The sequence below is a fragment of the Ascaphus truei genome, chromosome 5, assembly GCF_040206685.1.
Source record: "Ascaphus truei isolate aAscTru1 chromosome 5, aAscTru1.hap1, whole genome shotgun sequence".
Taxonomy (NCBI): Eukaryota; Metazoa; Chordata; class Amphibia; order Anura; family Ascaphidae; genus Ascaphus; species Ascaphus truei.
Genome location: NC_134487.1, coordinates 106,209,535 through 106,233,929, shown reverse-complemented (window position 1 = coordinate 106,233,929; position 24,395 = coordinate 106,209,535). Strand labels below are relative to the sequence as shown.

Sequence of the window (24,395 nt, the reverse complement as noted above, 5' to 3'; positions counted from 1 at the left end):
TTTAAAATCAACATATTTTAAAAATGATAAAGTTTTCCTTGCTTTGAAGTCTCTGCTTTACACAGTGTGCTTTTTTTGTCCATCTAGGGCCTCCGTAGTTTTAGTTCCGATCGCCATCTTGGTTTTTGGAAGGAGGCTCGGGGTGACAGGGAAGCAGCTGATGAGGTAGAGACTCAGCAAAGGGGTGGTTATTTGGGTTTTTTACTATTATTGTTCTCTTTATTCATGCACGTTAATGGGGAGGTTGCTTTAACCTTGAAGGCACCCGTAATTACACCCGACCACGTGATCGGGGGTTGTTCTTTTGGCGCGAACATACTTCCGCATTCCTGCATCTATAAATGAGTCACTCACACACACAAAGGTTACTTTTTGACAAAGCGCTTTGACAGCGCGAAACGCGTTAGAGAACCCCTCTTGTTTGTAGCCCGGTCTACTCATGCAATAGATTAAAGCATTTTTAACTTGCCATTAGCCTCCAGCCCTTTATTTTTTCCAGCAGTGCTCCACCATTCTTTTCTACTTTGATAACTTAAAACGTGTATATATATATATATATATATATTTTTTTAAAGTTAAGCTGTATTGCTGCTTTAATGTGCATCTTACTACGTATGTACTATTAACTACTTGTAAAAGTGTTCGCAATTTAATATGTTAAGATTTAAATAATTCATTCTGAAGACAGTAGAAAATATTAGAGGACATATTTAATTGTCAATTATGGACACATCAACGACTGTTTAGAAAGTCATCCAATGAATTTATCCTCATCAGTAATGTACACATGAATTTTTCAAACAGTGATTTAGATCCATACCATAAAAACACAAGTAAACTTTAAGTTGGAAAGTAAAAAACACCAAAATGAGTTCTTACGTACAGTGTAATCTAAGGTCACTAATCATTCCTGTAATCCTCACAACCTCTTCTTGATGGACATCAGTGTCATATCCACATTTCCTCGTCATTTTCTTAGTGTTTAATGTATTTATAATTTTGTACATATAAACCATAGGTGTATTCAGGAGGTGGAACTAGGTATTTTTGCATCTGGGGCAAGTTCCACCAACTGCGCATCTCCCTCATCCGCCCAATTTATAGAGCCTCTCTCCTCCCCTCTGCCTCCTCCCTCCAAACCTACCTGTGGAGCAGGAGGCCTGTTCTGGCGGCAGAGGGGGGCCCAACCAAGCGGCCGATAACGAAAGTTAGGCTCGACTTCCAAGATCATAGCGCCGGGGCAAGCCCCCCTTTGCCGCCAGGCCCGGAACAGATGTGCCCTCTCTCCCACATGTTGGGGGGCCTGTCTGCGATAACTAGAGCTCTGTCCATTCTGCATCCCCTAAACAGGCTGCATCTGGTCACCTCATTCTAGTTCTGCCTGTGTGTGTATTATACAGTTACAGGACAGGGCAAAGCACAGCAATATGTAAGGGACCATGGATCTCTAAATAAACAACATATTGGTCAATATCCACTTCACAGCGTTAGTCATCAGTCTCCATTTTATGCTGCATGCGTATGTGTATATCTATACAGTATATATCGATACAGTATATATCGATACAGGTTATATATATATATATATATATCTATATCTTACTATATATTTCTGAAAGCATTGTATGTTTCTCTGTCTGTACTGTGTTCCCTGTCCCTAGCGGCAATCTCATTGGTCCCTTGGCCCGCCCGCCCCCGCACACCTCTCATTGGCCTCACACACTCACCGCCCGGACCCGCACACCTCTCATTGGCCTCACACACTCACACCACTGCTTCAGGCCCCCTTGGCCCGCCCCCGCACACCTCTCATTGGCCGCACACACTCACACCACTGCTTCAGGCCCCCTTGCAGCTCACCTTCCCCACTCCCGGTGGCCGTCACTCTCCCCCGTCACCCGGACCGCAGCTCACCTTCCCCCCTCCCGGTGGCCGTCACTACAGGCCCCGCACCTTCCCCCTCCCGGTGGCCGTCACTCCCGTCACACGGACAGGCCCTGCACCTTCCCTGCGTTTCCCGCCGGCTCGCGCTCACAGGTGCAGAGAGGGGGCATGTGCGCAGCGCTCACAGGCCCTGCACCTTCCCCCCTCCCGGTAGCCGTCACTCCCGTCACACGGACAGGCCCTGCACCTTCCCTGCGTTTCCCGGCGGCTCTGCAGAGAGGGGGCGCGTGCGCAGCGCTCACAGGCCCTGCACCTTCCCCCCTCCCGGTGGCCGTCACTCCCGTCACACGGACAGGCCCTGCACCTTCCCTGCGTTTCCCGGCGGCTCTGCAGAGAGGGGGCGCGTGCGCAGCGCTCACAGGCCCTGCACCTTCCCCCCTCCCGGTGGCCGTCACACGGACAGGCCCTGCACATTCCCTGCGTTTCCCGGCGGCTCTGCAGAGAGGGGGAGCGTGCGCAGCGCTCCCCGGACGGGAGGAGGGAGAGCAGAGAAGGGCCAGGCGCGCGACAATCGGAGGAGCGCGGGAGAGAGGAGCGGTGCTGTGAGTCCTGGCAGAGGTGAGGGGGCTTTGTGTGTGCGTGGGGAGAGGGGAGGGACAGTGTGTGTGTGGGGGAGGGGGGGACAGTGTGTGTGGGGGGAGGGACAGTGTGTGTGTGGATGTGTGTGTGGGGGAGGGGGGGACAGTGTGTGTGGGGGGAGGGACAGTGTGTGTGTGGGGGAGGGGGGGACAGTGTGTGTGTGGGGGAGGGGGGGACAGTGTGTGTGTGGGGGAGGGGGGGGACAGTGTGTGTGTGGGGGAGGGGGTACAGTGTGTGGGGGAGGGGGGACAGTGTGTGTGTGGGGGGGGGGACAGTGTGTGGGGGAGGGGGGACAGTGTGTGTGTGGGGGGGGGGGGACGGACAGTGTGACTCCCGGGCAACGCCGGGTCTCTCAGCTAGTATATATATATATAATCAACAATTTCATAGAATTCGTTTGAACTTAAATCCTTTGGTTTTTTTTAAATCAATAATGCCAAGTTAGCTCTACAATCTACAATGGAGTGTAGTAATCATGACTGAAAAGGACAAGACTTACAAACATTCAGCCACTGACTCATACAACTTTACTCTTTTGCAAATCTCTTTATTGTCATGTGTCTACATACTAATGTAATTGTCACTATCCCTTTGTAAACTAGGTTTGAAAGATATATATATATATATAGATATATATATATATATAGATATATATATATATATACATACATATATATTCCCTTGAAGTTTATTTTATTGCACTAGCCTATACTATATATTGTAACCCCTTAGACCCCGCATTCATGTCACGCATCCCCTGCTATTAGCGATATCATTGTTTTGTTTCCTCTTTTCTCTATGCACTGGAGGAAATACAAAAGGACACAGTATAAAACTGGTAGTGTAGGTACCTACTAAAAGGGTTTACATTGATGTGGTTGCAGCTTCATAAGTTTTGGGAAAAAGATTGAACTAAATGACCCATACTTATGACAAAGAGAAAAAAAATATAGAAATGAACTAAAGAATGTGTGGTATTGGATGTGCACCTGAGCTTCATTGTTTACGGTATACATTTTATGGAAAGCACAATATTAAAATACATTATTTATAATAGATCAACAGTATTAAGCACTCAATGGTTTTAATTTCTTGTGGATTTTGCTGACAGTTACCTGTTCTTGCAGAGTGTGGTTTTTCACCTGTAGCTGATTGAGAACTGCAGTCTCTCCTTCACCTGCCTGAATTTTGGCATACAAGTCTTCCCTCTCCTTTTCCAGCAGAGTGATATTTTTTTTGCTCTTCTCTAGTAAGGCCTCCAGGTTTTGAATCTTTTGGTCCTTATCCCCAATCTGACGCAATACTTGCTCAAGGTCATTCTGAAATAAACAGAAACTAAAACTGAACCAAAAAAAAGAACTTATTTATTTATAAAACGTCCTGGGCATACAGTTATGATGGCAAAGACATGGTTACAAATACATAGTTACATTAAGTGAACAGGGTTATATACAGAGAAGAAGATTCATAGCTCAAAAGATTCTTCACTCTACTTAGCAATTTCCTGAATTGTCTTATCTATAACTCATCTTTCAACATCAACCATATGCTAATTTATACTCCAAAAGTACAGGTCAGCGAGTGTCAATATGCCATACATCAAATCATGCCAGTTGTAATGGTAAAGATTATTGGACATAAACACTTAGGCTGGGGCCATGGTGCCTTCGCTCACGCGGAGGCTGTGAGGTAAGCAGGTGCTTTCCCTGGCTATGGTGGACGGGCCGTGGGGGGCGTTCCTAGGGGCGTCACGGAGCTGGTTCGCCCTCATTGGGCGAACCGCTCATGTGACCGGCCTGTTGTGCCAAGAAATCAGTTTGAACTGATTTATTGCGGAAAGCGCCCCCTCCCGCATGCGCGCCACATGGACGCAAACACTGCCTTAAGGCAGTCTGTTGGCTCAGTGTGTAGACGCCTCCGCACGGTCTGCGGTACCATGGCCCCATAAGTGACTCTTTGCAACAATTTATTAGCAATCCAGTCATTTGAAACACATGACACGAAACTCCCTGTAGCTATGTACATGCACATTTTGTAAGAGACACTGAAGGTCTTAATTCACATTTTGCATGCCAATTGCTAATGCTGAACATAAAAAAAAACAAAAACGGGGGAATGGATTGCAATAAAATTATAATTCCTACAACTTTTTCAAAGCTTCACTTTTCCCCCTTTAATTATGGTAAAAATATATAAATAAGTATTTAATTATTCATTAAGGTCCAATCCCCTTTCTAGCTCTTAATTTGAGAGCCACTGACATATTTATGTGGTAGTCCTCTCTACGCAATTCTGTTAAACATACCTTAAATTACCATTAAAAAAAACGGCCCAAGAATCAGGCGGCCTGCGCTCTATACACAGACACCACGCACACACGAACCATACAGACAATAGCGCACACACACACACACACACACACACTGAGAAAGCTCGGTACACATACAAAAAGCACACTATATCTATAGAAATATATATCTATATCTATATCTATATCTATATATATATATATATAGCGAGGCTCGGTGCACGGACATGTGCGGGGCCTCGGCTCTTAACTTTTCCGGTGGCATCTTGGCTTGCGATGTCAAATGGCGTCATGTTGCCATGACATCGGGACGTCACAGCGCCCTGTTATGGCAACACGGCGCCGTTAGAAGTCAGGGAGCCATGATGACGAGACCCTGCCGGAGGAGATGCCGAGAGGCGCCGCAAGAAAAGGAAAAAGAGCTGCAGAGGCCCAGTGCTCCCCCGCCCCCCGCAATCAGTTTCATTGCTGTGGAGGAGAACACAGGGCCTTTGTAACCGCGGGGCTCGGTGCACAGGCCCCAGACAGTAGCCGCACTGCATATACACAATCAATGCATCCTATACATATACACACACTTACCAGCAGCACACTGCAGGCAGCCCGGGACAGGAGCAGCTATGCTCTGCAGAGCCACCTGGTGGCCGGAATGTACAGTGCAGCACACAGCTTCTCTCTCTACACCGGTCCAATTTCGTCAAATCTGACTCACCTGTGGGGCAATTACCCGCTGCCACCTGGCCAGTCCGCCCCTACTTTCACCCATCTTCTACCCTATAACCCACACTCGATATACATTGCACCGTTACTATTCTCTTATCTTCTCTGTTCCTGGTCATTACTTCCACTTCCCTGGCCCTCAATGCAAGATACACTCCAAGGTCGAATCTTGCTTCCTTCTGCTACTTGCTGCTAGACATATTTCTCCTAACCCAAACACATTCTATTTGGCTACTTGTTCTTGTCCTTGTTTACCTCTATCTTGCAAACCAAAATATCTACTTTGTTTCTCAGCCCTTGTCTTGTCTTTTGTAAGCCCTCTGTAATGCACGCTTCCTGTCTACCAAACTCCTGTGCATGACGTCTTGCACTCACTCTGTAAATCTCCTTGCTCCTATTGACCCCCCTACAGAGATTGCACACTCCATTTGTGGCCTTTAGTTCTCATCTGCATGATTGGTAAGTAGGAAGAACGTACAGAGATAGTAGGAAGGTGTTTCACGCTGTCTTTTTTTTCTCCACTCTATGTATTACTGTCATCCATTGCCCTCCTTTTTTTTTTTTGCTACCTCTTTGTTTTTGAATCCCGACTGCCTTTATTTCTCTCCTGACTCTCCAACCCTCCTCCTAGGAGACTGTCCTATTGATCACTCACCTGTCTCCAGGACTTCACATTTTCTCTCCCATAGCCTCTCCTATGGCCTTCACCGGTGGACTGCTTCAAGCACCCATAATGACAACTTCTAAAACCTTGTCTACACTAAAAACTGTTCTGTCGGACTTCTCCATCTTTCCTTTCTTACTCCCCGACTATCACCAAATTCTCGTACACCATGCCTCCTATCTTCCGTCTCTATTCTAGAGTGTCTGTGTCTCTCCCCCCCCCTCCCCCTCACTCCCCCTCTCTCTCCAACTCTGAAAATGTGGTCACCACCCAAGACACTAGCCTTTCTAGCTGACTGGACCAGCATTTTCCCCTTTTTCTAAAGTATTCTTGCCGTCTTAACCCTCAACCCTGACTTAATACTCAGAGGAAAAAGTGCAGGAGTGTTAAAGGCATGTCCGAGTGTCTATGGAGGAAATCGCACATTCTTGCCGATTTCCTCCACTACAAATTCCTCCTGTATTCAGCACTATTTCTAGCTAAGCAAAGTTATTTCGTTACACTTATCAACACTCACAGGTCTAACTCACAAAGCCTTTTCTCTGTTTAATTATCTCCCCAAACCTTCTACATACTGTGCCATCCATCTCTCCTCAAACTTTTGCGGGCTACTTCAAAGAATATCAGATGAATGATCCCCTCTGTGCCTCCTCTACACCTATTCTCCCTAAGCCACCATCACCTACTCTAAATTGTCTCTCTCCTGTAACAAAGGAGGAATTATCTCCATTACTCTTCTCCTCTTCTACTAGCTTGATCCCATTTCTTTAAATATCCTCTGTCATCTTACTCCCATTCTTACCCCTACACTCATTCACATTATCCCCTGGGGTCTTTCTTCCTCCTTTAAAAACATACTGTTGAGACACCAACTCTCAAAAACACCTTTTACCCCACTAACCCATCTACCGGTAACCACCAGCTTGCCTTTTGTCTCTAAACTTTTGGAATGACTTGCATCTTCCAGTATGCTTTCTGTCCTCAGCTCCTATGCTCTCGTAGCCCCCCTCCAAAATCAGTCTTTTCACACTACTCACTCTACTAAAATAGCACACGCCAAAATGGCAAACGAGCTCAACATTGCTAAATCTCGAGTATATTATTCCCTTCTCATTCGACGAACTGTATGCAGCCTTTCATGCGGTTAACCCCCCACTTCTCCTCCACACATATCATGTTCAGGACAAAGCCTTCTCCTGGCTCTCTTCCTACTGTACCTTTTTCATAGTTCCTTTAGTGTATGTATTATTTAATTGGTCTCCTTTTTCTGTTGATCTAGCTATTTGTTTACCTCACGTCTCAGTTCTCAAACCTCTCTATTTTCTCCTCTCTCTACACACTCTCCCTTAGTGACCTTTATTTGGCTTCAAGTATTACCTGTATGCAGATGACACACACCTGTATCTAGCCAAACCGAACCTCACATCTCCAGTATAGTCGCAGGTCTCCAACTGTATGATGGCTCAAAATCGCATCTAAATCAAACCGTATTATGTCCTTTTTCATCCGTCACAAAATAACAACTATCCATCCATCTCACCAGGCACATTGTTTAGGTGTAATATTTGACTTCTTTCACTCTTCCCTAACCTTAATGTTATTGCAAAATCTTGCCATTTCTTTTTTTCTAATATTGCTAAAATATTGCTTTTCTCTGTTTCTCTGCTACTAATATTTTAATGCATGCCCTTATTCTCTCCCATCTGGACTACTGCAAACTCCTCCTTACTAGTCTCCCTGCCTTACAGCTTTCTACCCTTCAATCTTTTCAAAATACTGTTGAGAGTATAACCTCACTTTTCTTTCATCAGTATCTTGTTCTCTTAAAAACACGCTGTTGGCTTCCCACTAAGCTCTGCATTAACTTCAAAATTCTGATTCTTTCTTTCAAGATCTCAATTTCTCTGCTCCTCACCAGATCACTTAGCTTTAATCTCCTGTTATACCGCTCTATCTCTCTACGTTACTGTCTTCTCTCGCTGCACTGCACCTCTGGAACTTCCTCTCAATCAATGTCCGCCACAAAGCACCTTCTATCTCCAACACACATCTGAAAAATCACTTGTTCAATTATGCATTTAAATAGTCCCAGATGATCACTACTCACTAAACTACAGTGTGTTCTTATATACACTAACCAATGCACTAAAATGTTCTCCTACTGTTTCTGTTAGTCTCCCCATATAACATTTGGATTGTAAGCTGTTCATGGGAGGGACTCTTTACTTCCAATGTTACATTTATGCCTTGCTGCACTTATCCCAGATTTCCTGTATTGTAGAAATTGTAAAAAGCTGGGTACCTGGTTGGCACAAAAAAAAAAACATAAACCATAAAACCACTTTCCACTGTAAATACAAAGCTTTCAAACTTTCATAAGCCATTATACATACTTACAACAGTCTGCTTTTCTTAAAGAAAATACCCATAATTAACACATTAGGACCACAGTGAACAACGGTCAGCAATAGGTGCAAATGGAACATCTACTATAAAGCTACCGGTATTGTTACTTCACTTGAAAAATAAATGTATTGCCGTTTTTACCTGGGCTTCCCTCAGTTTGGATGTGGCGCTGTGCTGAAGAGTCTGCTGCTCCTGATGCTGCTGTCTTATTTTTTCCAGTTGATGCTGCAGATCAGTAGTTGTCAAACTACTTTCCTTAAGCTAAAACAAATAATAAAAACAGAGAAGCAAGTAGATATTTGTTAATTCAATGTGTCGTCCCTACAAAGACAACTAGGAAAATGTGTTATATTCTGTTATTTTCTTATAACCAAAAAATAAACACTGGAATATTAAGCCTCATTCTGAACTGGCAGACATATATAAGAAGTATAACATTTTATATTATTAGTAGTGTTATACTGATAATTGTGCAGGCAATTAGCCCCATGCCCTGAATATCTTATTATCTAATGTTGGAGCCGAAGGCATAGCGAGATAAAGTCACTTGCCCAAACTAACAAGGCGAGCCGACAATTGGATTCAAACCGGGTTCAATTAACAAGGCATTGATATTACCACCGGGCTACATCTTTAAATCCAGATAAATAGATACAGCATAAATACACATTTGTTCGGTGATGGCATTGCATGGACGTACAAGTTATACTGTGTATTCTACAGATTCAAACGAGGAAGATATCTGAAATGCAACAGAAGCACAGGAAGGTTTTTCGAGCTACACAAATTAAGTTAGACAACCAGGAAAATACATTTATGCTAAAACAGTACATTGTTTCCACAAAGCGCCGGCACTCACTTCAGGGACAGGCAATTGCAACAAATATAAAACGAGAACAACCCTACCTGCTCCTCAGCACGCGAGAGCTTCAGCTGGAGGTCTGCCACGTGCTGCTCCTTGTCCATAAGTTTCTCAGTAGACAGCTGTCTCTGCTCTTTCAACCTCCCGTGCGCTTCCCCTAGCTGGCGCTCAGTCTCCAGTAATTTGCTATGTAACTGGGAACCAAAAAAAAGTGCTAAAACGTAAGCCGACAGGTACTTTCCACTGATCAACCACATACACCAACAGGATTTGCACGTTAACATGGTGTATTTTACTTTAGTTGTCATCTTAAATAGTAACGAAATCCTGATTGAAACATGGTGTGAACCTATTTTCTAATCTACACCATTAATAGCAATGTGTCTTATTTCCATCCAATATATAAGAGGTGTTGTCCACCCCATATTGGCAATGCCTGAGGGTTACTGAACATTGCTCAGAAAGTTCCCCCTATTATATTATGCCATTACTCCTAATACTCTTTACAGGATATTGCCTTCTCTTTTACTAAACCTAAATCCAGACAATTTAAACTAGGGATTATTAACCTCTTTGCTGCCAAAGTGGTCAGGAAATGTAGGAGTATGTGAGGTGTCTCTTCAAGGGGTCCATCCCCCAACAAATGTAACAGAGGACACCCAGGCAGTATAGCGGGATCCTGAGTAGAATGGGGACTGCGTACTTAGTAAGGTCCCAAACTGCACCGCAGCGAGGGTGGTACAGCTGTCAATCACAGCAGAAGCTTCCAAAGTCGCTCTCTGCAAGGCTTTGCATTCACAGAGGCGAGGTGTGGTGGGGCATGGCTTTGGAAGCTATACCACCCATGCTGCACACACCGAGGTGTAGTTTCGGGCCTTACTGTGAGGCTCAGGGAGCCACGCCGCTGTTGGAGTACTCCACACTCACCTTTACCGCAGCGGGCTCCTCCGCACAGCTCCCTCCCGCCTCCTGCCATGCCGGGCAACAACCGCTGCACTGGCGTACGCCTATTCTTTATATAGTGCCGATCACTGGCGCACGCGGCGCGCACACACGGACGTGCGCTCTAACTGAAGGTCCACCTCCTCACTCAACTATTCCCTCTGCACCCTGCCCAACCACAGTTCTCACCATGCACACACCTCCACGCTGCAGGTACCTCATTGGACGCTCTCTCCTACATATGCTCAGCTGCCCCACTGGCGAAATCGGCTGAGCATAGAACCAATTGCTTGTACTTACCTCTTCTCTGCCTCCAGTCTTGCCGTTCCTTATTCTGTGTACCAACCCAGCTTTCACGACGATCCGCAACTCTCCAGACCCGACCTAGGCATTCGGACAAACGACCATTCTACTCTCTCCAAACCTGACCTCAGCAACCGGACAACGACGACTCTACCATCTCCAAACCCGAACATGGCTAATAGTACCTGCAACGTTCCGCACCTCTCCTACTTTGACCCCAGCAAGTATATCGACCATCCGCACCTCTCCAACCCGGACCCAGCTACCCCGCCAAATCTACAATCCAGACGCGCCCTCGTGGCTGTGGGTTGCGTTATATCCTTTCCCACCTCAGCACCGTGGTCCCGCCTTGTTTGTGGTGAGCCCAGCGTGGCACTTACTAAGCTCAGGACACTATACTGCCTGGGATTAGTGAACCAGCTTTGTTAGCAATACTCAGATGAGTAAGCAATAAGATGTATTAATCAAGGGTGGGTAGAACAAATATTTTTTAGATGGGGGTACACAATGTAAAAAAGGTTGGGAACCGCAGCATTATGGAATCAACAAGACAATAAGACAATAACGGTTGTGAAATGCACAACATTCAACTCTCTATAGCTTTGATGACCAGTAATGTTGAAGTACAAACGGGCTACAAGTTAGCAATGCAGGGGTCCTGTTCTATTTCAAAATGAATGTGCATTTCCATCAATCATACAACAACATTTTGGTCCAATGAACATCGAGGAATGTTTATATTTACAAATGTGGATAGGAGAGCTAATAATCACGCGTGCATTGTAATACATACATACATACATATAATAATAATAGCATGTTCTTGTATAGCGCTGCTAGTTTTACGTAGCGTTTTACAGAGACATTTTGCAGACACAGTCCCTGCCCCGTGGTGCTTACAATCTATGTTTTTGGTGCCTGAGGCACAGGGAGATAAAGTGACTTGCCCAAGATCATAAGGAGCCAACACCGCGAATAGAACCAGGTTCCCCCCCACGTCAAACTCAGTGCCTGTCAGTGTCTTTACTCACTGAGCCACTCCTTCCCCACAGCCAGTCCTTCCCCGCTATATACACATATATTCACACACACACACTTAAGTGATCACTATTTTTTACCAAAGTTTGAATACAGATTTTAGGGCTAGTGAGGGGACCAGTATGGTGGATTTATATGTCCCTTCTGCCCCTCTCCATTTTCCCTCCTCCCCGTCTGTATGTCTTTCTCCTTTACTTTCTTTTACTTTTTAACTTTGTTTTTACTGAATATTATTTGCGGAGGTCATCTTTATGATCTAACATTTACTATATGCTGGCTGGTCTGCCATGGTGTTTTGTTGTTCTTGGTTTCTGTGGTTTTTCTCCTTTTTACACACTGCAGTATCTCATGAACTGACAACAACTAGGAATTGCCTGGGACACGGTCGGCAGCCTACACTAGCATTGGTGGTGTCGGCTAGCCGGAGATGATTCTGCACCTTGCCGTTCGGGGTTACGAGCGTCGCCAGGGATGCTGTCCGGTGCAGAGAGAACAACTGTAGTGGTGATCCCCTGAATCCCCGCCGACAGAGATTGCAGCCCAGCGAAGGTTGGAGACCCAGAGGGAACACAGATGGCATATAAGCAAGGGCATTGAATAGACTTCTGAATCATTTGGAGGACTTCTATTTCCAGGATTAACCATTCCTATTGAGAAAATCGCTGTATCCAGACACGCATGCACAGGAAGACAGAATTTGATCACAGCTGGTGATTCTTGCTCTGAGCCACCGGAAGCCCGGTTTGTGGTGCCAAATTACCTTTTACTATCCCTATAAAGCAGGCCTGCCCAACTCGTAAAGTGAGAAGGGCCGAACTGCTCCAAGGAAAAAAAATTTGGGCCGCACGGGTTAAATCATCATCTCTCCTCCAGCACCTCTCATCATCATCATCCTCATATCTCCCCCAGAACCCCTCACTATCAACCTTTACGATACTCCCCATCTATCTCTCATACCCCCATCTCTTCCCCTCACCCACACAATACCCCCCTCCACATCAAACACACAATACCCCCCATCCACATCAAACACACAATACCCCCCTCCACATCCCACCAGCCCATTCCATGTCAGCAGCCCCCCCCCCAGTCAGCATCCCCCCCATGTCTCTCTTCCCTCAATATGACACTCTCTCCCCCTCCCCTAAATGACACTCTCTCCCCCTCCCCTCAATATGACACTCACTCCCCCTCCCCTCAATATGACTCTCTCTCCGTCCCCTCAATATGACACTCTCTCTCCCTCCCCTCAATATGACTCTCTCCCCCTCCCCTCAATATGACACTCTCTCCCTCCCCTCAATATGACACTCCCCCTCCCCTCAATATGACACTCTCTCCCCCTCCTCTCAATATGACTCTCTCCCCCTCCCCTCAATATGACACTCTCTCCCCCTCCCCTCAATATTTCACTCTCCCCCTCCCCTCAATATTTCACTCTCTCCCCCACCCCTCAATATGACACTCTATCCCCCCCTGCAACTCACATCACTCCCCCCCCCTGCAACTCACATCACTCTCCCCCCCACCTTCTGCAACTCACATCACTCTCCCCCCCTGCAACTCACATCACTCTCCCCCCTGCAACTCACATCACTCTCCCCCCCTGCAACTCACATCACTCTCCCCTCCCCTGCACCTCACGTCAGCAGCCCACCCTCCCCTCACATGTCAGCAGCCCACCCCCCCCCCCCCCACCAGCCCGTTTTTCACATGGACCCCCCCACCAGCCCGTTTTTCAGAAGCCCCCCCCCCCCCCACACACACACCTCTTAGCCTACCTCTCAGCACATCCTCCCCGGTACTAAGCCCCGCCCCCGGCATGCTCTGACCTCTAACCCACCCCCCGGCATCCTGCTATTGAAAAAAAAAATACTCACGGCTGCCGCATCCTCCTCATGCTGCTGCTGCCCCCGCGCACCGCAAAACCCGGGGGCGGGGAGGGAGGATGAGGAGGGGGGGGGGGGGGAATGAATCGCCGCCATTTTTTTAAACTTTTTAAAATTATTTATTAACTTGCGCCCGGCCGGAGTCTTCGCGGGCCGCACAGAGAGGCCAGGCGGGCCGCATGTTGTGCAGGCCTGCTATAAAGAGTCAGTGTTGACTGCACTAGGTTAGGAGCTTGACATAAGACTGTTTATAGTTGGACACAGCTCCCATTTTTTACCAGATGGTATGAATATATATATATATATATATATATATATAATCCAAAGAAGCAGCCGGCACTCCACTTGCAAGTAGAAAAAATTGGGTGCTTGTCCCATAAAGCAATAATAAATCATACGATACCGTTTGAAGTACGAGATCAGGAGACAGCACTCTGGTAGTTTGATCACAAGTTTTTGTATTGAAAAAGACACATAAACCGACGGTTCGTGTACCACCTTGAGAAAGGTCCCACTGAGACGGAAACGTTACAACGCTAATCCGCTTATAACGCGATGCAAGCGTGGCTCCCAATTATCGTATTTATGAATACTTTACAACACGATTTTTGGTATCTTAAATACTGTATTGTACAATGAATACAATGATACATTATTTCTAACGTGATCCGCTTATAACACGATGTGATTCTTTGGACCCCAAGCACCGCGTTATAAGGGGGTTGAGCTGTATTTACATAGGTAAAACGTCTAGACCAGGCCTGAACTCGTCCTCGAGGGCCGCAAATAGGCCAGGTTTTCAGGATATCCCTACATCAGCACAGCTGGCTCAATTAGTGGCTCAGTCATACTAGACACCGGGAATTGAACGAGGTTCCCCTGCAACAATCTCCGTGTCAGTCAGTGTCTTTACTCACTGAGCCACTCCTTCTCCCTAATGGAAGTAATGGATCTAAATACAGCTCAACCCCATTCTAACGCGATCCGTTACAACGCGAATCCGCTTATAACGCGATGCAAGCGTGGCTCCCAATTTGCGTATTTATGAATACTTTACAACATGATTATTGGTATCTTAAATACTTTATTGTACAATGCATACAAACTGTACATTATTTCTAACGCGATCCGCTTACAACACGATGTGATTCTTTGGACCCCAAGCACCGCGTTATAAGGGGGTTGATATATATATACATATAACAAATAGGGCAGCCGGCACTCCCAATACCATAAACAGTTTGCGGTGCATGTCCTATACCAATAGTAAGAGAAAAGTAATCCACTCCAGCAGGAGCAGACACAAGACAGCACTCAAAGGTAAGTAAGGAAACTTGTATTCAAAAATAAACATAGCACAAACATGACCAACGTTTCGGTCCTCGTGGGAGCTTCTTCAGGGTGGTGCTTGAGGCTAATGGCCATCTTTATTTTTGAATACAAGTTTTCTTACTTACCTTTGAGTGCTGTCTTGTGTCTGCTGGAGTGGACTCTCTCTCTCTCATGCACAATAGGTTTCATATAGAAAATGGTATTGGTTATAATATTAAAAAAAAAAAAAAGTACAATACTATTAAAGTCGTAGACTTTGACAGTGCCAACATAGAGTTTTGTTCTACGTTTCCCCAAAGATCTTTCTAAAAACATTGGGATATGTTTTGTAAGCATGGTAGTTATGTTTGTCCGTCATGCACAACTGGACAACCCCTTTCCATCTGTGACTTCAAAAAAAAGAAAAAGACTGCGCTTAAATGCAAGGACATCACCTTGAGAAAGGTCCCGCATGTAGGACCGAAACGTTGGTTATGATGTCTTAATAATACAAACCTTTTATGACCATCCATTGGAGTGCTGCCTCTTGATATTCGTCTCATACACGGTATCGTATTGCATATATATCTATATATATATATATATAAAAGAAAAAGACTGCGCCTAAATGCAAGGATATAGCCAGGAATATTGAGTTGAAAGTGATGTTGTAATAAACCGATATTAATACCACTAACTTAGCAAATAAGGTAATAATGAACAAAAATGATGTGCCCATACAATGATCAATTATGTAAATACAATGCTGACTCAATACAAATATAATTGGACTAAAATAATATATAATTAAAAAAATTTTTTTTATAAAAAATATAAAAATTGAAAAAATAAAAATCATGAGTGAAAAAAATGTATGTGAAAAATATATATCTATGTGTATATTATTGTCCAATATATATATATATATATATATATATATATATATATATATATATATATATATATATATATATATATATATATATATATATATACATACAAATACAACTGTATGCTCATCTGCATGTCTTAGGCAGGTCTGCAACCCCGCCTTTCCCCATTATCACCCAGCATACAGCACTTCCACTGCAGCAAGGGATTCTGGGAAATGACATGCAAATGAGCACACAGTGTCACTTTTTGCCTGAAAAACCATTTTTAACATGGTTCCCGATAGGCTTAAGCTTGCTGCATGGTCACAGCTTTGAGCACAGCCAGGGTTAAGGTGCATACCCAGAAAACCACCCACAGACAGCTGTTTCGACCTTTATGGGTCTCATCAGTGTGGGGTTGATTTTAACTGGGTATGCAAAGAGGCTATGGGATAGGCTATACCATAATACTGAGTTAAGTTATGGTGAGTAAATAAAGTGACAAAAACCCTCCACAGGAAAGCAAATATGCAAATACAACTGTATGCTCATCTGCATGTCTTAGGCAGGTCTGCAACCCCGCCTTTCCCCATTATCACCCAGCATACAGCACTTCCACTGCAACTTAACTCAGTATTATGGTATAGCCTATCCCATAGCCTCTTTGCATACCCAGTAAAATCAACCCCACACTGATGAGACCCATAAAGGTCGAAACAGCTGTCTGTGGGTGGTTTTCTGGGTATGCACCTTAACCCTGGCTGTGCTCAAAGCTGTGACCATGCAGCAAGCTTAAGCCTATAGAGAACCATGTTAAAAATGGTTTTTGAGGCAAAAAGTGACTGTGTGCTCATTTGCATGTCATTTCCCAGAATCCCTTGCTGCAGTGGAAGTGCTGTATGCTGGGTGATAATGGGGAAAGGCGGGGTTGCAGACCTGCCTAAGACATGCAGATGAGCATACAGTTGTATTTGCATACTTGCTTTCCTGTGGAGGGTTTTTGTCACTTTTTTACTCACCATAACTTAACTCAGTATTATGGTGTATATATATATATATATATATATATATATATATATATATATGTATATATATATATATATATATATATATATATATATATATATATATATATATATATATATATTATGTGAGTGGATCTAATAAAAAATATATGTGCCCTGTGTTGATCTCAAATGAAACAAAGATTCTGGCAGCTTTCTTCTTGGCTGCAACAAACTCCCTTGACGAACCCAAGAAAAAAAGAGAAGAAAAAAGCGCCCGATCTTCGTGTGATAACGTTTAAAAATTTAATAAAACATGTGTGAAGACGATTCAAAACTCACAAGAGTACGATATAAAACAGCATTGTATAAGTTTATAATCATATACAGGAGTAGCCTCGAGGTGCCGCCCGCCGCGTCTCCGCTCTTCCGCTGGGGATACTTTAGATGTCGTCACTCCTCATCAGTGGTGTAACAGGTTTCAAATTCCTCCATCAACCACAGCCCTGTGGCGCAGGTTCCCTCTAATGAAAGAGTCCCAGTGTACCGGAGCAATGTTTGGCCTGCTCAAACCTCTTGGCTGCTAGTAAAAGTCAAATGAGCACTAAATCATGTGCAATAATACCATCCCTACGCGTTTCCTCAGACTTTCTCTTACTTCTTCAGGGGTAAATCTTGGGGAAACCAGCCAAAAGCTTCAAGGCAGAATGAATATGCACAGACACTCTATACAACACCATGAAGAAGGAAGATACTGCTCACCAGTGGGACATAAGTTCTCACTACCAGATCATTCCATAAATGATTTAAAAATCAAAATCCTCAATGGAATGTTTAAACGCACCCAAGAACGGATTTTTTTTAAACGTAGAATAAGACTCTGACACCAAAACAAAAGGACAATGCGGATATGGGGTTTCTCACACACGATTACAATTGTTTGTAATTATCCTGTCTGCCTCTCTGCCAATGTTCTTATCCACAACTCCCCCCCCCCCATCCCCTGCAGCACCCCTTCCCCCTCCATGTTACTTGTCACCTTCTTCAAACATCCCTTTCTCACCTACCTTATCTAAATCTCTGTATTTTTCTGCTTTCCAAACCTTTTTTAGCTATAGATTTCTTTGTAAATAGTATTGCTGACCTGACGAAGAGAGAACGTTCGAAAGCTTGTCCCATGACATAAATTGTTAGTCCAAATAAAAAAGGTATCACCTAATACTGAAGTACACACACACACAGTATACTACAATGCACTCATGATTACTCAGCTTTCTCCTATCCACGTACATCATTTTATAGACACACTTACGATTATACATCGCCTGTTTTACTAATCTAGAGATTGATATGATGGTGCCGATTGGCTTACAAGAAAAGATAATACGATGATATTTGCAGAATACATAAAATGAATGTATGTCACCTGATTAATATCACTTTGCAGCTGCAGGCTATGCTGCTCCTTCTCTTCACGCTGCTGCTGAAGCTGTTTGAACTCAGCTTTGAGATGTTGGTATTTCGTCTCAACTTCAGAAAGCTCTTCTTTGAGTTTCTGGTTTGCTTTTCCCTTCTCACCCACATCGGTCCTCGCAGTCTGCAATGACGCCTCACTGGCAGACAGTCGTGCTTGAAGCTGCTGGCAATCCACATCCTTTTGGTTGAGACTAACTTGCAAATTTTTCATAGCTGTGGATTCTGTGTTTTGTTTTTCCTCTAGCTGGGTGTAATTCAAATCTTTCTTTAAGAGCTTTTCCAACAAACTCTGTCAAATCGAAGCAAATATCAAGTCACATATGCACGAAAAGGCAAACACATAATTGCATATCTACTGGACTCTGGACACATTACAGAATAATTACTTTGTGTGTAATGCTCAATCCTCAAGCAGTATTGTATTTACTGAGGTATACTCGTCTGCATTTATTTATACGAGCTTGGTAACAGACTAACAAAAGTAAGATGCTGTGTACCTTGCTAGCTCAATATAAAATTAGCCTAGAAGTATATGATCCAATAAAAGGCTTCAGAATATAAGAGTAGTTTCTATTATTAAGAGAACAAGTAGCTGTGTAACCCAATGATAGTTTACCAAAGCATTCAGTTCTGACATGTTCAGTTTTTTACGTGATTTATAGGAGTATCCTATTTAATTTTTATTGCAAACAGCCCTTCCAAGAGCAGCGTAACAATGCAAAACATATCAAGGGATAACACGCACTTTTGGCATATTTGTAAAAATATATTAAGAGAAAAACAGCTTTTCTATTACAATGCAAGACTGATAATCAGTGACAATGTTATTAATGGCATACAGTAGTTTCACACGTTAGAACGCCATCAGAAGAAAACAGCTTCAGGATTCATGTATGCCATTGATGCAACTATGTACCAATTGTCATATTTTACACTTCTCCATCAATGCTCAGGCTTCCTTTAGTTTGCGATTAAATACTCTACAGTAGAGGGAGAGGGGGTTGGCCCGGTATTAAAGGGGTTGCACCCCATATGGCCACCCCCTGACCTCACCAGGGAGGCAAGGGGTTAACTGGACTGCGGTCCAGGAATGTGGCTTACACATTGTCATGTCAGGAAAATGTATGTTCCAATGTTTCATTATAATCCTGTATTTTAAAAATGTTTTAAAGTGCATTTCTGTATCTCCGGTTCTGGAGGTCGCAGAGAGTTGAAATTTGGCCAATATGTAGAGTCACTGTATGCATTAAAAACTGGCAAATTTCGACCCACTGGGCCCCCCAGAACGGAACTTATTAATATGTGAAAATATTAAAGTGTATATGGTATTTTGGATCTGTTCTGAAAATGCAGACTCCATCTGCTATGCTAATAGGTCAGGAAGGGCAGCCGGATGATTTAGCATAAGCCCTGCGATCAAAAGTTAACTGCCCTGATTGTTTACACTTGGAACCAAGTCCTGATCAAAAGACTCTGCCACTCTAATTGTTTACCTGAGGGCGGAGAAGCATCAAACTGGAGTGGTTTGTAAGTGTTATATCTACACCTACAAACAATGAAGATCCTGCCAGATACTTCATTTGGTAGACTGGTCATCGCCCCTGTTTTAATTATGGGGCTACAGAAATAAGACCCTCAGAGTCCCAGTACGCATGGGCTAACTAGCTGGGGGGCATGGGTTCAACTGTGTCTCCACGTTAGGGATTGGATACAGATAATTGTTCACCAATACTCTGTGTTCAATGTTAAGAATAGGGTTACAAAGGTATATAAACTGTGTCAACCCTACAGTTTTGGTTGTTCTTCTGATTTCATCTTGAATGTCACCGGATTGCTGGAGAATTGCAAGCTGATACTTCTCCATTCCCCAACCCGAAGTAAGTGTTACCTTCTTGCCTGTTAATTGTACTATATTGCTGTGTTCACCTTTTTAAGGCATAAATATATTTTATTATATCTAAGCCTCGTTCAGTTCAACCCAGATATTTGGTGTTCATTATATCTTGTCATAAGTTACCGTGACATCTACTTCTATCCGTATAAAAAGTGAGCTCTTTCCAACTATCGGTCGTCAAATCTCTCCCCCCTGCTTACTCTCCAACCAACTATTTGTACAGTATTATCCCACATCTACAGAAGGCAACAATATACAAATGCTCATCTTGTACCCTTTTCTTTATGCCTCAAATCTCCTTCCCGAGAGTAAGCAGCAATTTGTTTTACTTGAAACACCAGACTCAAAAGGACTAGGGTTTACTTATCCGTGATGCGACTGGTGTTACCTTCCTGTTTTTTCAAGGGGATTTAAATGGAGGTCCAATAGTAGGCTGCAACCAAGGACGTTGTGACTTCCTATTGGCCTGCAGGACACGCAAGATCTGGCTGCCATTTGGTTTCCCCTGGAGGGAGATTTAAACCCGGTGAATTCACCGGTAAGCATCTAGAGAACTGGGGGTCGCAGGAGCTGAAGTTATGCAGTTTAGCTCTGGATGACCCTCATGTTCCCATCTTGTAGGGGGGGGGGGGAAGAGCAAAGACAGGTTCTTCTAAGAAAGGTCTTAATCTTGATATTGAGGTTACAGTTCCAGACGATTCTCGCTTTCCAAATACAAAGAGTACATTAAACATAAATGTAATTGTTGCTTACCTCATTTGTTTGAGATAACTGTGCCATTGTACTTTTCAGTTGTTGTACTTCCTGTACGTACACCGCAACCTCTTGAGGCCCTTTAGCGAGATCAGTTCTTAATTGGCTGATAGTAGCCTAAACATAGAAGCAAATTGACATTACTAAAAATGACGGAGTGGAAAAATTAAATGTAAAAATCCAAAAAGTTACGTACAGGTGCATACATAAACAAAACCTGACTGACGAGTAGTTCGTAGTAACAAGCCGAAGGTTCATAAGATTCATACATTTGAAACGTTGGTCAAAATGAAATATGTGCAATGCGTGAAGGATAAGAGAAGGGTAAAGCTTGCCAGTATTGTAAACATATGCAACCCCTCAAGAAAAGTTTGAGAACTCCACAGGTAAGCAAAGTACTTAATGATACAGATTGTAATATTTTTTTTATTTCTTCTTAGTACTCATATTACATACAATAAACCCCATTATAGAGGGAAATATTGTAGCACCTTTCATTAAAAAACAAAACTAACTCACAAAGCACATATCTGGAGTGTTGCGTTATATATAAAAAAAAAAAATCACTGTTAACCATAAAGATGGGAGGTAAAATACTACTTCCTGCAGAGGGGCTTGTACCTACCCCTCCAATCCAATCTACTTCTTTAGGGTGGTATTATGATTGTATAGTGATACCCAGAATAGGCACTGCAGAAATCACAATTCTGGGAGGAAAAAGAGAAGGGACATCCAAGAAAATGAACTGTTGCTTTCGATTGTTACTATTGCATTTGAATAAATAAGGTCCTATGGCTTTGAAAGCCCATTGCAGTTGTATGAGCTAATAGGTGCACTGACTAACACTAATGCATATCATGTTTTTACCCCTTCAATGTTGCATGCAGCTGTAATGTGCTGCATAGCGCAAACATGCATAGCAAGCCCCTATAGGACCAAAAGGGATGGCTGGGTGGCAGAGACGCCCTATGTTGTGGGGGAGAGCGTGGGTCACAGAGATGGAGAGAGTTGGCCACACCTGCCCTTTGTGGACACAGCATGTTACGCAAACAGTACATGTAGCACTACCTTCCCCAAACCCTGACAGAGCCACCAGCTGTATTTAACTTATCCCAGGTTCTAGAAAAATCAATATATATTTTCTGGGTTACTAGCAAACTGCAAGTGGCTTTCTTCTCCGCTCATTAACAACTCTAGAAGTACAACTGCTATCCCATCGAAAGAAGTACCAAAGTGTATTCTGCCGTTGCGGGGAAAGTATAATATTCCATCATTACTTCCATTTCAAATCAACAGTGGAACACCTCATGGGGTCCTATTTTTTATATTCATTTTTAAGTTAACCTTTTTGCTCAAATCACCTTAACACAGCTGTATAGAAGGTGTCTCTCTGTTATCTACTGCAGTACTCTTTTCCGAAGGTTTTTCAGGTGTTAATAAGTTGAGATTTTCTAGTAGAAAGTAAGTGTGTCCTTGTAGTAAACATGCACCTCATGAAAACATACTGGGCAAAGGGAAACAACATAACCAGAGCAATGAATAGTTTTAAGATTAATTTAATCTGCACTCAAACAGTTTTTCGGATCTTTCACCTTTCTGTCGCCAAACGCACTTAAGCTAACCTGGCGATCACAATCATTTCCACTCAAAAAGTGATTTGTCTTCTGAGGCTAAAGGATGTTCAAATAATAAAGGAAATAGGCTTGTAGACAGTATAGTGCTAAACTATCCTACAGTTCTAGGAGTGGCAGTGATCAAATAAAACTCTAGATTTAAATACGGCAACAGCACCAAAAACCCCATTAGTGACGCTCACCTGTGACCAGTGGAAATCCAGAGATGAGGAGTGGCAAAATGTTGCTTGCTTTAATATATATTTTAATTAGCTTTGACTAATCAAAAGCATTATCACTGGTTCCAGAGTCCATTAAGGCGCCATAACACACCACGTAAGCAGGAAGGTGGCGTGACTGTCAATCTCCATAGGACCTACCGAAGTTGCGCCCTACAATGCCTTGTGTCCGCCCCCGCAAACCATGGTCTAGCCAGACTTTGGAAGCTTCCATGGTATTTGACAGCAATACCAATAACCACACTTCAGGGCCTACTGTAGTAGCTTTGAATGTGACTTAACTCGTCTAAAGTACACTTTAGAAGCAAATTTGCACGTTTTGATGTTCTGGAAGCCCTTTTCACATGGCCAAACCATGCAAAAAAATAAATAAATACATTTTTGAGAAGTATTTTAACAAGGCTGTGCAAATCCAAGTGGAACGACCAAAATCAAATTTTTGCAAATTCGCTATATTTTAGTACTATAGCTCCAAAAACTGCAACAGTCTATAAATCGCATCTAAAACAACTCACGTTTTTTTTCTCACAGCCTCAAAGCAGGCGAGATAGGAATTGTGAAGAGGGGAGGAAGGGAGGAACTTGCTAACTTTATAGTAATTCAACTTGTATATACAGTTGTGTGAAAAAGAAAGTACACCCTCTTTGAATTCTATAGTTTTACACATCAGGACATAATAACAATCATCTGTTCCTTAGCAGGTCTTAAAATTAGGTAAATACAACCTCAGATGAACAACAACACATGACATATTACACCGTGTCATGATTTATTTAACAAAAATAAAGCCAAAATAGAGAAGCTATGTGTGAAAAACTAAGTACACCCTTACTGCTTCCATAGGAATTAAGATGCTAAGTAGCAGACAGGTGCTGCTAATCAAATGCCCTGGATTAATTGATCAACAGCAAGTGTGACCACCTCTATAAAAGCCAAAGTGTTAGCAGTTTGCTGGTCTGGAGAATTCAGGTATGTGTTAACATAATGCCAAGGAGGAAAGCCATCAGGAATGATCTTAGAGAAGCAATTGTTGCTGCCCATCAATCTGGGAAGGGTTATAAGGCCATTTCCAAACAATTTAAAGCCCATTATTCTACAGTAAGAAAGATTATTCAAAAACTGGAAAACATTCAAGACAGTTGCCAATCTTCCCAGGAGGGGACGTCACAGCAAATTCACCCCAAGGTCAGACAGTGCAATGCTCAGAGAAATTGCAAAAAAAAACCAAGAGTTGCATCTCAGACTCTACAGGCCTCAGTTAGCATGTTAAATGTTAAAGTTTATGACAGTAAAATTAGAAAAAGACTGAACAAGTATGGTTTGTTTAGAAGGGTTGCCAGGAGAAAAAGAAGATGGCAGCCCGGCTTAGGTTTGCAAACCTAACCTAACCTAACAAACCACAAGACTTCTGGAAAAATGCCCTTTGGACAGCGGAGACCAAAGTGGAGATGTTTGGCCATAATACACAGCGCCACGTTTGGCGGAAACCAAAACACAGCATATCAGCACAAACACCTCATACCAACTGTCAAGCACGGTGGTAGAGGGGTGATGATTTGGGCTTGTTTTGCAGCCACT

General features: G+C 43.3%; 1 protein-coding gene across 5 annotated transcripts in view; it reads right to left on the bottom strand.

Annotated features, from left to right (window-relative positions):
- The window catches only part of EEA1 (early endosome antigen 1), a 110,300-nt gene that overhangs the window by 35,751 nt on the left and 50,154 nt on the right, over positions 1-24,395 (bottom strand). For all 5 annotated transcript variants that reach the window (XM_075600427.1, XM_075600428.1, XM_075600429.1 and 2 more), the window contains 5 exons: positions 20,966-21,082; positions 18,269-18,607; positions 9,528-9,677; positions 8,763-8,882; positions 3,639-3,842 (listed from right to left, as the gene is read on the bottom strand). In XM_075600427.1, the coding sequence (XP_075456542.1) occupies positions 3,639-3,842; positions 8,763-8,882; positions 9,528-9,677; positions 18,269-18,607; positions 20,966-21,082 (930 nt within the window). The remainder of the gene's footprint in view (positions 1-3,638; positions 3,843-8,762; positions 8,883-9,527; positions 9,678-18,268; positions 18,608-20,965; positions 21,083-24,395) is intronic.